The sequence below is a fragment of the Mya arenaria genome, chromosome 11 (genome assembly GCF_026914265.1).
Source record: "Mya arenaria isolate MELC-2E11 chromosome 11, ASM2691426v1".
NCBI lineage: Eukaryota > Metazoa > Mollusca > Bivalvia > Myida > Myidae > Mya > Mya arenaria.
In genome coordinates this window covers 22,354,557-22,370,626 of record NC_069132.1, presented here as the reverse complement: position 1 = coordinate 22,370,626, position 16,070 = coordinate 22,354,557, and the positions used below count along the sequence as shown (strand labels likewise).

The window sequence follows — 16,070 nt, the reverse complement described above, 5'->3', positions numbered from 1 at the left end:
ATTGTCAGCCAATCAGGGACCCTAGATTTTTAAAAAGGTTTAGTATTTCATTTATGAAGAATCGCTACTTATTGCTAAAGATGACTCTTCGTGATTAAGTAAATTTCTATAACTGTGCATGCGCATATAACCATATGCAAAGGCGCAATTTCAGTGTATACGCTGTCATTTTATCAGGCGCATGGCTTTATTTTAAATCTGGTGCAATTTTGGAGGGGAAAACATGAAGTCGGATAGAATTTTTTGAGTAATGTCTTCGTGAACAAGAATAATTGATTCATAAGCATCAAGTCGGCGCGATAAACATGGAAGAAAAAAAACATGCATGTAGGTCACCAAAAAAAGTTCTAGTTTATTTCAATGATTACATGTTGAGTTAACATTGTTCGAAATACATTATTGCTGTTACTACTGTAACGATTTTATTTGTTTTTGTGAACATACTTTCTTGTTTTGAATACATTATCCGGTTGTGCGGGAGACTATTAATTATGAGAGAATACTCTGGGACTTACTGTTTTGAATGACATTTGCAAAACTTACTAATAAGCTTAATGTTAGTTTTTCACAGCTTCCTTTTTGTCGCTATTCGCCAAGGGAGATTACTGCGTAGGATATTGAACAACATAAAAGAAATTGTTATAGTCCCGTTTAACATTATTGACTTAAATAATTACATGTTAAGATAACAAGTTCGGAATACATTATTCTTGTTACTACTGTAACGATTTTTTATTTTTTTTGGTGAGCATACTTAATTGTTTTGAGTAAATTGAACGGGGGTGGGGGAGACTATACATTATGAGAGAATACTCTGGAACTTATTGTTTTGAATGACATTCGCAAAACTTCCAATTATTATCATTATTATTATTATTATTATTATTATTATTATTATTATTATTATTATTATTATTATTATTACCTAACATTATTTACTTCAATGGTGACATGTCAAGTTGACATATGTTTGAAAGATATTATTATTGATAATAATGTAAAAATTGTATTTGTTGTTTTAAATACACCTTATTTTTATGAGTAAATTTAACGAGGATAAAAAGGCTATACATTATGAAGGAATAATCTTAAAATGATTCTTTTGAATCTATGAAAATGATCAATTAGAAGAAGTAGATAGTTTGACAGACTTCCGTCCAGCAACTGCGGAAGAAATTGAAAAGCATATTAAACAATCCACCAATAAATCGTGCGAACTTGACCCTATTCCAACATGGTCACTGAAAGTGTGTATAACTGAGCTTCTACCAATTCTTTCAAAACTCATTAATATATCTATGGAAACTGCAAATGTACCAAGATCCTTCAAGACATCTAGTGTAAGGCCATTGCTAAAAAACTTAATCTTGATAAAGACAATCTTAAAATTTACCGCCCAGTTTCAAATTTACCATATGTTTCTAAAATTCTTGAAAAAGTTGTGAGTAAAAGAATTGATGAATATTCGACAATATACAACCTTCACGAAGAAACCCAGTCGGCATATAGAAAGTTCAATACAACAGAAACAGCCTTGTTGAAAGTGCAGAATGACATCTTTCAATCTTTGGATCAGACAAGTGTTACTATTTTGGTTATGCTGGACCTTTCTTCTGCCTTCGACACTATCGACCACAAAACCCTCTTGAGTCGCGTCGAGCAACATTTTGGTTTCGCTGACAAACCACTTCAATAGGTTACATCATATCTATCAGATCGTTTCCAAACAGTGTGTATCGACGGTAAAGTATCCAGACTAGTATTGATGAACTTCAGCGTACCTCAAGGGACTGTGTTAGGCCTCAAATTTTAGACCATGTACACAAAACCTGAAGGTGCAATCTGCAAAACACATAATTTACCCATCCACCACTTCTACGCAGATGAATCACAACTATATCTATCATTCAAATCTACCGATAGAGTAGCTCAGAATGAAACACCTCGTCGGGTTGAATAATGTCTTCAAGATATTGTGTCTTGGATGCCTTAAAATATGTTTAAGCTAAACACCGATAAAACAGAAGTTATAGTTTTCTCTAGTGAAAACAATCACCAAACATAGGTGACCTAAAAGTGAAAGTAGAGGACTCGCAAATAAAGTCATTAGAATGTGTGCTAAATCTAGGTGCATGGTTTGATAATAGAATGAGCATGAAAAAACACGCCAACTCCGTAAGCAGATCATGCTACGCACAAATTCAGATAGATCGGACACATCAGGCAATACTAGAAATCGAATACCACAAAATCTCTTGTAAATTCTAGTCACTTCATGTATGGATTATTGTAACGGATTACTCTATGGCACCAGCAAAACGTACATCAAGAAATTACAAAATGTACAGAATACTGCTGCCCGGCTGATTACACGAACATCTCGTTTTAGTCATATTACTCCACGCTTAGGAAATTGCATTGGCTACCGGTACAGAAAAGAATTGCACACAAAATACTGACTACCACATTCAAAACTTTATATGAACAATCGCCAGTGTATATGAAGATATTGTATGAAGTTCTCGAGCCTAGGCGCAATCTAAGATCAAAGAATGATGCGCCTACATTGGTGGTTCCAAAGAATATTCCTACTGTCACCTTTGGAGAACGAAGTTTTATGAATGCGGCCCCAAAACTGCGGATCTCTCTTCCATCTCAAATCAGAGGATCTAAAACGTTGAACTCCTTCAAGAAGACACTTAAAACTCACTTCTTCCTCCAACACTATGGTTAATAAACTGTGTGAAGTGCATCAGTATTTCTGCTGGATTGTATATATTCACTTAATGTTCACTCAGAATACTATTTACAAGCTCGGAAGAATTTATATACTTACGAAAAATGATAATAATTTGGTATAAAACATGCTCAATTATTGAGTGCAGAACAACTTATATTTTAAACATGTGTAGTGTACCATTTTGTTTATGTTATTTTACTAAAATAATTGTAATGGATTTTATGTTTATTTCATAATATCACTAAGATTCATTTTTAAAACAATTAATCTTTTCATTTACCTTTTAATTTAAGTTAAAGTTGCATCGTCCTATTGTTTTTGTCAATGTTTTATTGTCCGAAAATTAGGTTCTTTATATAGAATTAAGCATGATGTTAGTTTTTCAGAACTTCCTTTTTGTCGCTATCCGCCAAGGGAGATTACTGCGTAGGAGATTGAAAAGCATAAAGGAAATTGTTATAGTCCCGTGTTATTTACTTCAATATCAAGTGACATGTCAAGTTGACATATGTTTGAAAGAAATTATTCTAATTGATAATAATGTAAAAATTGTATTCGTTTTTGTAAATACACCTTATTTTATGAGTAAATTGAACGAGGATAAAAAAGGCTATACATTATGAAGGAATAATCTGAAAATTATTCTTTTGAATGACATTTGCAGAACAAACAATGAAGCTTAATGTTATTTTATTCAAAACTTCCTTTGGCGCTGATCGCTTATGGAGAGTTTTGCGTAGGAAACTGAGAAACATATAGAAACGTGTTAAGGTACCGTGTATTTGTCATCTATTCTGGAAAAAGTTGGTATTTGAAATAGATCTTTTCAACAAAAACAATATTCAGCGGGGGGGGGGGGGAGGGGGGGGGGTAACAATTGAATACTTCGTTATCAATTAAAGTATACATTTTTAGAACACACTGTACTTCGCATTTTGCAACGAGGCAAATATCAAAAACATTCTTCTGGAATTTATTTTTGGCCGATAAATAAGACACCGCCGCGCTTCGTTGCGCTCTGCTTCCTTAGGTTACTTATTCACGAACAAATTACTAAAAAACTGGCTAAAATGTATTTAAATTTCTATAATAGAGCTATTGAACACATGCATGTTTCCGCCCTTTCTCGATAAATCTAGCAACTGCACTTAATTTGTTCATTCCTTTTGTTCAAGTACTTGAGTAATGCATAGGTGAAATATCTAGATCATCCTATCCGTTTTAAAGCTATTTAAATAACCATTAGGCCAGAGTGGTTTCCTTTCACGGGAGATGTTTTAAAAAATGGTAAAGAGGAGGAAATAAAAATAGAAATAAAGGAATAAAATGTTCCGAATGATAAGATAATGAAAATAATACATTTACCCCCCCCCCCCCCGTTTTTGTTTGTTTCAGATCTTCTTATATCATGTAGACAAAACAAGCCTGGCTAGTGTTAATCAGTTTGAAGGCTGTATCAAGTTCAGTTGAGTGATCGCCATACAGATTCCAAAAGTTTTTTTACGAAGCCGGTACAACCCGAAAATGACACATTGCCAAAAAATCGCAGGACCCCTGATAGATATTCAGCCTGGTGATAATACCTTCAGGCCATGAAAAGTTTATTTTAAGCTAAGCATCACCGAGTAGATTTTCTGTCTTCATCAAATTTTACCAAAACCTAAACCAAACAGTAAATGTCGTGCTTACAAAAATACATGTATTATAAAGGTATATGAGTGCTAATAAGTTTCTTAACATAAGTTGAAAAATTAATATTAATTGTATCGAAAGCTCTATATGCATACCCAGCGAGGTTTCTAATGATGTTCACATTCTTTGACATAAATAGTTCAATTGATTAAGACATTCTTGGGTGTCGGCGATAATATTGAGGAAAATATCTTTGTCTGATAATGCTGAATATACATGCTACATTCAAACAGGAAGATTAATTCTTTTTCCAAGATATTACACGCGGGACACGTCCTATTATCAATATATGTAGTACTCCATCTACCAGTTTCCATATTTCATTATATCTATCTATGGGACAATACCCTTAATTTGCTGAGAGCAATTATGTGAATCTACAGTTTTACTCTTGCGCGTTTGGACAGCACGCGTAATAGGTCGTGACCAATTCTTCGTTTTCCATTTCCTCCGACCTATTCAGTATCTGCGAAATAGACTCATTGTCACTAGTCAGCCTAACAATTATTATCTACCAAATCTTATTTGCACAAATCACTTTATTTATTTAGTATTTCCACATTATTATACCAGCTTTTGAATGCGTGACCGATACTGATACTGTCCGCCATTAATTCATATTCAGCAACTATTGTTTAAGAGAAGGAGAAGTTCAAAATTCTAGTTCTACGGAATCGCATTAGTAAATGATGCTTTGTTAATAATTAATGCTACCAGGCCATTTCCTGAGAAAAAATAACAGTTTATTTTTTAAGGCACTATGTTTGCTTTTTCCTACAGGTAGGTAGGTTTGATGAAAAATCTATATTCAATTTGGATTTGCCTTATGAGTTCTGCCTCACTAGATTACGTCTGTTTCTTGAATAAACATGATAAAAGCCGCGGTTAATCGATAAAGGGATGCTTTTGAAATATTGGAGTTGACCTTTAATTTATCTCATAACAAACGTTAAAGTTGCATAGATACAGGTTGAATCATGTTCATGAATAGCCGCCACTTAAAAGATTCATTTGAATTGATATTAAACATTCACCAAGGTTTTCGTTGAGTTATACTTTTCAATTATACCATGAATTTGTTATTGCAATTTTAAATTGAACGAGTTTTTCCTTAATGTGCGTGTTTACTAACTTAAAAAACCCGAATCCAGTAAGAATTTTGATTTATTTACATGTTATACGATATACCCATGTCTCAAAATAAAGTGAACAATGTTATTTAATATATTGATGCATGTTTAACGAAAACATGCACTGTTCAAGGACATATCACGTTCCCCTAGAACAAGAACTCAGTAACTGCATATAAACATAGAAGTAGTTACTAAAGTTTTGCATTAGAAAGAAATCTGATTTCCGACTATTGAAAAGCAGCTCTACCCGGCTGAAGGTGGCATTGGTTGACAAGGAAGAGAACGTGCATTCAGTCATGTTATTGTTCATTACTCTTTCAAAGTCAACAACCTTAAGGACTAAATCCCCAAACAAAATTGATCAACAGGTTCCTCTTTCCACGAAGTCCACTCCTAGCTGATGTCTTGTCAACAACCCAAAAGGTATATAAGGGCTCTACATCTACGGATGGGACAAACCGACTCAGGTACGAGATATCGAAGCAAGAGGACAAAGAAGAAAAGGGAAAGAAATACATATTCTGTGTGCATAATTCCTTAAAGGAGAGATTATCTTTGATAAATGAAACCAACATTTGGTATGGAAGGAACGAAGAATTGCGCCATGGTGATTGAGGTATATTTTATATTTTGCAGTATGTGTTTTTGGTATTAAATAACATGGATATATACTACTTCACTTGCGTTCACCGATTATGGCTGCTTAGTAAAGAGCCTGGCTGCTTCGCTCGTTGGCCTGGTTATAACTGCCGGCATTGTCGTGCTCTCTGTTTACCTAGGGACGAGGATTTCTAAAGACGCATACGAGGTATTAAAACCATATTTATAAACAGCAAAAGTACATGCAACTTTGCACATGTTATATTTAATGTTTAAATTGCCCTTATCTTTGACGGTTGTTACCGCTTCCAAGCATGCATTAGTGTAAACTACATGTTTGGTTATTGCAATGCAACGTAATCAGTGCCATTTTAGGAACATGTAGGAACAACTTCAGAAAAGTTGACATTTTAAATTATTTGTGCAGGGTATTCCTGAGTACCAATAGCAATGGGTAAATGAGTTTATGTTATATAATACATGTACCACTTTCTTTTGAGCTCGATTGCATCGAAATTGTATATCTTATATAATACCTCTCGAGTTCTTCTCCTTGTTAGAAAGCAGTAGTGGTGTCCGTTCTCAGGGACCATGAGAAAGTATGCCCGGTGGACTCGAACACACACTCATTTAGTGGCGGGCGGACCCTTTAACCACTAGACCACACTCACCCCCAACAGGCAAATTGAACATGATTGTATCTTTACTTTCAGGGTGTTTGGCGGACGTACAAGGATGGGTAGGGGCGGGAGGTGGAGGAGAAGATCACCCAGACACAGGACGAGGTTCTTGTTGACATATCCAACTCGGTGAACATGGTGTACGACTACAAACATGTGCGTAAACACCTATTTCTTGATGTAACAGTTGTAAAATTAGTTAATTTAAACTCCTGTTGTTAAGCCTATACGTCAGCAATACCTCTATGTCTGTGAAGATGCAAATTGGTTAAAATTATTCCACTTATTAAAGAAAATGACGGTATCGACCTAATATTGTCACAGAGGAACCAATTAAACCATATTTAAAAGAGAAATGATAAAGGCTTCGTTATGTTCCAGGGCCTTGTCTTTCGTCATTACGCGGACATCAACACAAAAAAATCGCGGGCCTTGCTACGCCGCGTACATTGACGAGATGGACCCCAAACCGGACACACAGTTTGCCGAGCAAGGCCAGGTCAGTGGTCATTTTAGCGTGGAAAAACATGTAGAGAATTCTTACGTGTTAACTTTCTCCAGCCTTTTTTCCGCTTGTTTGAAATGGAGTTTTAAAAACTGCGAAGAATAAAGTTATTTTTTCCGTAATACAACGAATATGCGAACTCGTAATTTTCAATAAACGTTATTTTATTTAAGAATTAAATTTGAGCTATAACACTTTAGATGCCAACACCCGCGGGAGAGCCGGAAATTAAGCAGCAATGGCGGTTCACAGATACAAAAGTACCATCCAACTTGGCCAACTCAACCAACGTTCAGAAGATGTGCCAGGGTACAGACATCTTCTGGATGGAAAGTAAGTTCTATATCGCTAGCTATAATTACCTTTACTAGAACATAATCTAGCTTCAACAAAAACATTACAACAGTATTTATTTATTAATAAGTCCACTTTGCTAGGATGCATAAGTTTAACTTTGAACAGGTTCAAATTATTTTTATGTAACTATATACTGGAGAAGTATGAACGAGTTATCAAGATCAAGTTATTTATCCAATTGTTTCGTTCAACACTGAAATCACCAACAAAATTTAGTTTAGATTCCAACCTGTATCAAGTCGAATCTCTGTTTTGTATTACGTGCAGGCTAAATCATTGAATAGACAGTGAACATGAATGATGCTATTCACAGTCTGGTCATGAACATATGATCATACCTTACAGAGTCGGCGGATACTGGATTAGAGAAGAGAGCAACCTACGTCCTTGTTTACATCGGGTCTTTGTACTATAGGGTCACGTATTATGGCGTCGCCGGAATACTGGAGGCACGATATTTCAATGTCTACAACTCTAACGGACAATTTCTTTTCGTCTATTATGAACGCTGGTTCACCGCATACTAGTAAAATACGTGCCATCCTGATACAAACCCAAGCAATGGATATAGGTGTTCAGGATGTTAAGTTGAAGTTCAATCGACTCTTTTTCAATTTGCTATTGATGTTTATGACTGACTTGTAACTGTATAAAATACGTGCTATAATATTGCTCATGTTGATTTAATCATGTTTTAAGTTTCCTACAATAGAATAATTGTGTATTAACTTTATGCATACGTACACATAAAAATATGCAAAACTATTCTGTATTGATACAATCATTGCAATAAATGCGTATATGAAAAGTAGTTTTTCTGCATACTTGTACCTAAGTGCATTGACGACTCATTGGAGCCAAGCGTCTTTTCTTAAAGGATTCCTTTTTTCATAAAAACGAGTTGAAAACGTGTCCCCTCGTTAATTTCAAAGGAAAATGCAAACAAATAAATGAAGAAAAACCCCGATTACTTTAGATTTTACAGGTCAAAATAATATATGAACTAGCAATTATTATTTTACGTTCGGAGGTCAAAGCACGATTCAGTTCCGTTTATTACTTTTGATTAATACTTTCATATTGAAACATTTTATAACATATGCTACAATTAATTGTACATTTCATTTTGCTGACCGGTCCAAGGCCGTATCACAACAGCCCTTGATAAATCACCACTTGGGGTATACACTATATATGTTGTGTGTAGTTGTGGATGTGTGTGATGTTGTTTTGTGTTTTAACTTCGGCCCAGTGTCATTGAGCGAGGCTCATTTTTAACCTTTCAACATGGACTTGTTTTTGTAGTTTTTCATATGAATATTGTTATTGTAGTTTCGAATATTTTATAATATTTATATGGAAAACAAATTGGTGTCATCATAAATACCGTCTTCTATAACAATACTTACCAAACGTTTCACAATGAACGGATATGAGACAAATGGCATTGCATTTTCCGCATGTCTATCATATCAAAGTACTTATGTCTATATGCAGCGAGTAACATACGGGTTTAATAAAATTGTTTAAGTGACAGAAGTGCAGTAAAGACACTTTTCAACAAGCATATTCGTCCTAATCAAACAATTGGAGACAATGTCACTTACGATCTGCAAACGCCAAAGATTAACAAAACACTAAACTAAAACAAATCCGGAAGAATGAACTGTATAAGTAAATATTGTACGAATGTAATACCGTATTGACATGTAGGTTTAAAGTCTTTACATCAGGGTTGTGGTTGCAGTAGCCTAAATTCAACCGAGATCGCGTTCAAGGCGCATGTATCATGTTCCATCAAATTTCTAAACGAGAGAACGTGACAATAAATCAAACACACTCAAAACATATCGCAATTAAAGAAAACGTCAAAAGCATTCTGACCATATAAGGTTTATAAGCTTAACCTAAAATGCAATGTATCAGAGCATATTGCCATGGTTAAAGAAATAGATGAGTTGGGCTGAAAAATGTCATTCGGGGAAACGATATTTTATCACATCAAATTATGTCTGTAGGTACAATAGCTCCGCAAAATAACTCAACTAAAACAAGCATTGCTATAGTGAGAATCAACTTTGTTAGTTCGTGCTTTTTACATGTTCCCAGTGTAATTAATCTTTAAACCTCAATAACAAAATTCATTGACAATCTCAATATTTACGCAATTAAGAGACAATCTAAAGGTACACTTGTACATACTAACTTAGGTTTTATTCTCACTAATCTTCAAACCCCATTTGCATGAATATTGATGAAAAGTATAAAGTTATTACTATACTATATAGCTAGCACTTCACATCAGCAAAAGGTTAAATGAATTTTGACATCAAACGTAGGGTAAATTCAGTAAAGTTGTTAAAATCTTTATAGTAATTTATGATGTGAATAATTTAATTTAATAATTAATAAACATTTATGGAGATAGAGGTTCACCCTGTTTAATGAGGAGTTACATTGAAAATCTTATAATATGACATACAATTAGAATCTTTAATACAACATTTAATATTTCAATGAATACCATTATAACAAGCTCAAGCATTTAAAAAAAGTATTATTTCCATTAAATGGTATATCTTTGAAAATTCGTTTATAATGCATGGTTTAAATGTGATCTTTGCCAGTTGCATCAAACCACAGTGATGGTTTGGTTGATATTTCTACTACCTTGCGCGCCCTCTGCAACACAAATGGTTATTCAGGCCACTTGCGAAAAAGGTCAGGCTTTTTGGCATTTCTTCTTTTTATCAAATTCTGTTTTCCCCAGCCCCACAATTCACCAAGAATCGTTTACATGCATGCATTAATGTAATGAAGGAGACTTTTTATGTACATGTGATCTGCTTGCCTGTTATATGTTTTTGCAGTTAATTTGGAAAATAATTGGAAGTTGCCAATCAAGTCGTACTGCACATTCTAGCTGACTTATTTCAATATGAGAATGTTCCTTTTTTGGCTATCTGCCTCTGTTTGTTAGAGCTGTAACGATGAAATAGCAATCATACATAGAAGCTATTCAGAGGGGGTAAAACACCGCTTACTCAGCATACTATTTTGCTTTGTTCTTTTTCTTAAAGCTGCACTCTCACAGATATACTATTTTTACAACTTTTTTTTATTTTTTTGTTTTGGAAAGAGCAAATTTGTGCGTAAATATCTGCAAACCATTGATAAAGGATAGCTTACAAAAAAAATCAGATTTGTAGATTTTCCTTATTAACGGTTTAAGAAAAATGTGCAAAGCACAATTTTTTAACTTGAATAAAAAATCTTATTTTTTATCAGCAGTCTTATATAACTGGTTTGCATGGATTTTCGCAAAAATTGGCATGTTCCGAGACAAACAATTAAAAAGGTTGCCAAAACGTTCAATCTGTGAGAGTGCAGCTTTTAATAAACTGTTGAATATAAAACGCGTTAAGACAATGTTGGTTGCAGCCGGATGAGTTAACTATTCGGTTGGTTGTCTGTGGGTTTGTAAGAATTTTCAGAATTCCACCATCACTGTTAAATAGCCCATTTATTGCCTTGAAGAAATGCTAGAAATTATTCCAGTAACTTTGTGGTATGATGTTGTTGTTTCTTCAGCCATGTCATATATGTACTGCATGTGTAAAAAACGCATACCGTCTAAAAGTGGACTGCCGAGACATGAAGGAAAACAGTGACGCCGCTGAGGACTTTGGATGTGCTTGCATTGAAATGATCAAATCATTGGCCAACATCATTAAAATAGAAGCAAATCTAAAATTTTCCACTCGTGAAGAAGCAGAAAATAGCATTATTTTTTTACAGGCTAAGAAATATTTCATTTATTTTCCGTCAAAAAAGTTATTTAGAAATTAACTTACTTCTTTGTTTACATTGGTTGTGACCCGTGGTGATTAATAAGAGAACTCCTTTAAAGTCACGTGATTCCTCACCCTTTAAACGAAGATACTTTTAGTATTGCGTTATTTTGCATACAATGAGAAAAGAATTGTTCGTTGCGCTATTGCTTTTTAATGGAATTTTATCGGGCAATAGTAAACAATAGAAAGAATACTACCAGGATTGTTGACGATTTGCTAGTAATTCCACAATGACGTCATCAACATCTACAAAAATCTGAACAATCGGCCCATTTAATGGCACTTTCATGCATAGGTCACGCGCATGTGCAGCTGATAAAAGGTTCAACTGATGCAACATTCTGTATATAAATGTAATATGTACCGTAGTATTAGATTTATCAGACGACATAGTATGTACTATACGTGTACCGGAGTCAGTAGTATTAGATTTTTCTGATTACATAGTATGTGTTTAGATGCACCGAAGTATCAGACTACATAGTGGTGTGTCACATGTGTGCAGTAAACCTGGTACACAGGCACCTTGGCAGACATTATAAGCGCATGTGTAGTAATGAAACCTGATACACAGGCACATTGGCAGCCATAATATTCGCATGTGTAGGAATGAAACCTGATACACAGGCACATTTGCAGACATTTAAAGCCCATGTGTAGGAATGAAATATGGTACACAGGCACATTGGCAGACATGAACAGTGCATGTGTAGCAATGAAACCTGATACACAGGCACATTGGCAGACATTATCAGCGCATGTGTAGCAATGAAAACTGATACACGAGCACATTGGCAGACATTATAAGCGCATGTGTAGCAATGAAACCTGATACACAGGCACATTGGCAGACATTATAAGCGCATGTGTAGCAATGAAACCTGATACACAGGCACATTGGCAAACATTATAAGCGCATGTGTAGCAATGAAAACTGATACACAGGCACATTGGCAGACATTATCAGCGCATGTGTAGCAATGAAAACTGATACACAGGCACATTGGCAGACATCAGCGCATGTGTAGCAATGAAAACTGATACACTGGCACATTGGCAGACATGAACAGTGCATGTGTAGCAATGAAAACTGATACACAGGCACATTGGCAGACATGAACAGTGCATGTGTAGCAATGAAAACTGATACACTGGCACATTGGCAATCATGAACAGTGCATGTGTAGCAATGAAAACTGATACACTGGCACATTGGCAGACATTATCAGCGCATGTGTAGCAATGAAAACTGATACACAGGCACATTGGCAGACATGAACAGTGCATGTGTAGCAATGAAAACTGATACACAGGCACATTGGCAGACATTATCAGCGCATGTGTAGCAATGAAAACTGATACACAGGCACATTGGCAGACATGAACAGTGCATGTGTAGCAATGAAACCTGATACACAGGCACATTGGCAAACATTATAAGCCCATGTGTAGCAATGAAAACTGATACACTGGCACATTGGCAGACATTATAAGCGCATGTGTAGCAATGAAAACTGATACACAGGCACATTGGCAGACATTATAAGCGCATGTGTAGCAATGAAACCTGGTACACAGGCACATTGGCAAACATTATAAGCGCATGTGTAGCAATGAAACCTGGTACACAGGCACATTGGCAGACATTATAAGCGCATGTGTAGCAATGAAAACTGATACACAGGCACATTGGCAGACATGAACAGTGCATGTGTAGCAATGAAACCTGGTACACAGGCACATTGGCAAACATTATAAGCGCATGTGTAGCAATGAAAACTGATACACAGGCACATTGACAGACATTATAAGCGCATGTGTAGCAATGAAACCTGGTACACAGGCACATTGGCAAACATTATAAGCGCATGTGTAGCAATGAAACCTGGTACACAGGCACATTGGCAAACATTATAAGCGCATGTGTAGCAATGAAAACTGATACACAGGCACATTGGCAAACATTATAAGCGCATGTGTAGCAATGAAAACTGATACACAGGCACATTGGCAAACATTATAAGCGCATGTGTAGCAATGAAACCTGGTACACAGGCACATTGGCAAACATTATAAGCGCATGTGTAGCAATGAAACCTGATACACAGGCACATTGGCAGACATTATAAGCGCATGTGTAGCAATGAAAACTGATACACAGGCACATTGGCAGACATTATAAGCGCATGTGTAGCAATGAAACCTGATACACAGGCACATTGGCAAACATTATAAGCGCATGTGTAGCAATGAAAACTGATACACAGGCACATTGGCAAACATTATAAGCGCATGTGTAGCAATGAAACCTGGTACACAGGCACATTGGCAAACATTATAAGCGCATGTGTAGCAATGAAACCTGGTACACAGGCACATTGGCAAACATTATAAGCGCATGTGTAGCAATGAAACCTGATACACAGGCACATTGGCAAACATTATAAGCGCATGTGTAGCAATGAAAACTGATACACAGGCACATTGGCAAACATTATAAGCGCATGTGTAGCAATGAAACCTGGTACACAGGCACATTGGCAAACATTATAAGCGCATGTGTAGCAATGAAACCTGGTACACAGGCACATTGGCAAACATTATAAGCGCATGTGTAGCAATGAAAACTGATACACAGGCACATTGGCAAACATTATAAGCGCATGTGTAGCAATGAAACCTGGTACACAGGCACATTGGCAAACATTATAAGCGCATGTGTAGCAATGAAACCTGGTACACAGGCACATTGGCAAACATTATAAGCGCATGTGTAGCAATGAAACCTGATACACAGGCACATTGGCAAACATTATAAGCGCATGTGTAGCAATGAAACCTGATACACAGGCACATTGGCAAACATTATAAGCGCATGTGTAGCAATGAAAACTGATACACAGGCACATTGGCAGACATTATAAGCGCATGTGTAGGAATGAAATATGGTACACAGGCACATTGGCAGACATGATACGCGCATGTGTAGCAATGAAAACTGATACACAGGCACATTGGCAGACATTATCAGCGCATGTGTAGCAATGAAAACTGATACACAGGCACATTGGCAGACATCAGCGCATGTGTAGCAATGAAAACTGATACACTGGCACATTGGCAGACATGAACAGTGCATGTGTAGCAATGAAACCTGGTACACAGGCACATTGGCAGACATTATAAGCCCATGTGTAGCAATGAAAACTGATACACAGGCACATTGGCAGACATGAACAGTGCATGTGTAGCAATGAAACCTGATACACAGGCACATTGGCAGACATTATAAGCGCATGTGTAGCAATGAAAACTGATACACAGGCACATTGGCAGACATTATAAGCGCATGTGTAGCAATGAAAACTGATACACAGGCACATTGGCAGACATTATAAGCGCATGTGTAGCAATGAAAACTGATACACTGGCACATTGGCAGACATCAGCGCATGTGTAGCAATGAAAACTGATGCACAGGCACATTGGCAGACATTATCAGCGCATGTGTAGGAATGAAAGCTGGTACACTGACATATTCTTTTTATGCACTTTTACTGGCAAATACGATTTACCACAATTAATACATTTGTTATAATATATCAAATCAGATGAATAAATCAGTGATTTTTATGAAGGATACCGAGTGTAATTTGCAAGAAAGATGCAGAAAACACGGTATTTCTACCTTTTGAGACGATTATAGATCGCAGTCAATCTTTTAGCACTCACCTATCATTTAATATTCAAGCGCATTCAGTTATTCAGGTTACAATCTTGTTTATAATATCAGTAGTAAATAGTTTCCATCAATTCATTATTCAGGAAGCGGTTAAAGGTATATCAATCAAACTTTATGTGTGTTATACATGAGTATGTATTGAATTTAACTGATATTGTCACTTCAAGGAGAGAAGTCTTAATATTATCTCTAAGCTATATCTTCAATCATTTACCCCGTATATGTTTTAACATGCTGTTCTATTAACAACATATGAATATATACTGTTTAAATCAAAACGAATGAATAAGTTGCTTTTGTTGTTGACAAGGTGAAATTTACCGCTATCGTACACTTGAACACATTTTTGTTTTCTTAAATGCCTTAAAACAATTAAGATTGACATTTAGTTGCAAGTATCACAAAGAACTGGTTGATGAAATATCATGCATACAATTCGAACGTTCAGGTGGGGGTGCATCAGGCGAAGGCCTCGTCGTTTTGCGATCTACTTTACCAGGGTTTCAATCTTAATATAGTCAGCATTTCTTTACAACATACACATGTTACCAGTGTCAATACGCGCATGTTAATCAGTAATCAGTAATTTTCGGTCATGAAAAAATAAACATCATTCGGCGGGTAGGTTTTCTGCCTTCATGATGTTACCAATACCTAAAACAAGCAGTAAATGTCATGATGGCTGACTGAAACAACCACTATTTTTGTAGATTAAGAGAAGTTTAATAGTCTAGATGTAAGACATGTAAAAGATGATTTATTGATAA

General features: G+C 35.8%; 1 protein-coding gene across 1 annotated transcript; it reads left to right on the top strand.

Annotated features, from left to right (window-relative positions):
• Nucleotides 1–5,952: 5,952 nt before the first annotated feature.
• Nucleotides 5,953–8,515, top strand: LOC128209679 (uncharacterized). Its single transcript, XM_052913824.1, has 5 exons — nucleotides 5,953–6,181; nucleotides 6,879–7,001; nucleotides 7,227–7,344; nucleotides 7,551–7,683; nucleotides 8,053–8,515. Coding segments are annotated over exons 2-5 (435 nt in total). The 5' UTR covers nucleotides 5,953–6,181; nucleotides 6,879–6,999; the 3' UTR covers nucleotides 8,235–8,515.
• Nucleotides 8,516–16,070: the final 7,555 nt, after the last annotated feature.

Bases quoted from the DNA above. Each gene is read 5' to 3' on its own strand.
- LOC128209679 (XM_052913824.1), top strand. The intron at 7,345-7,550 runs GTCAGTGGTCAT...ATAACACTTTAG, and splicing joins AGTTTGCCGAGCAAGGCCAG to ATGCCAACACCCGCGGGAGA. The intron at 7,684-8,052 runs GTAAGTTCTATA...CATACCTTACAG, and splicing joins AGACATCTTCTGGATGGAAA to AGTCGGCGGATACTGGATTA.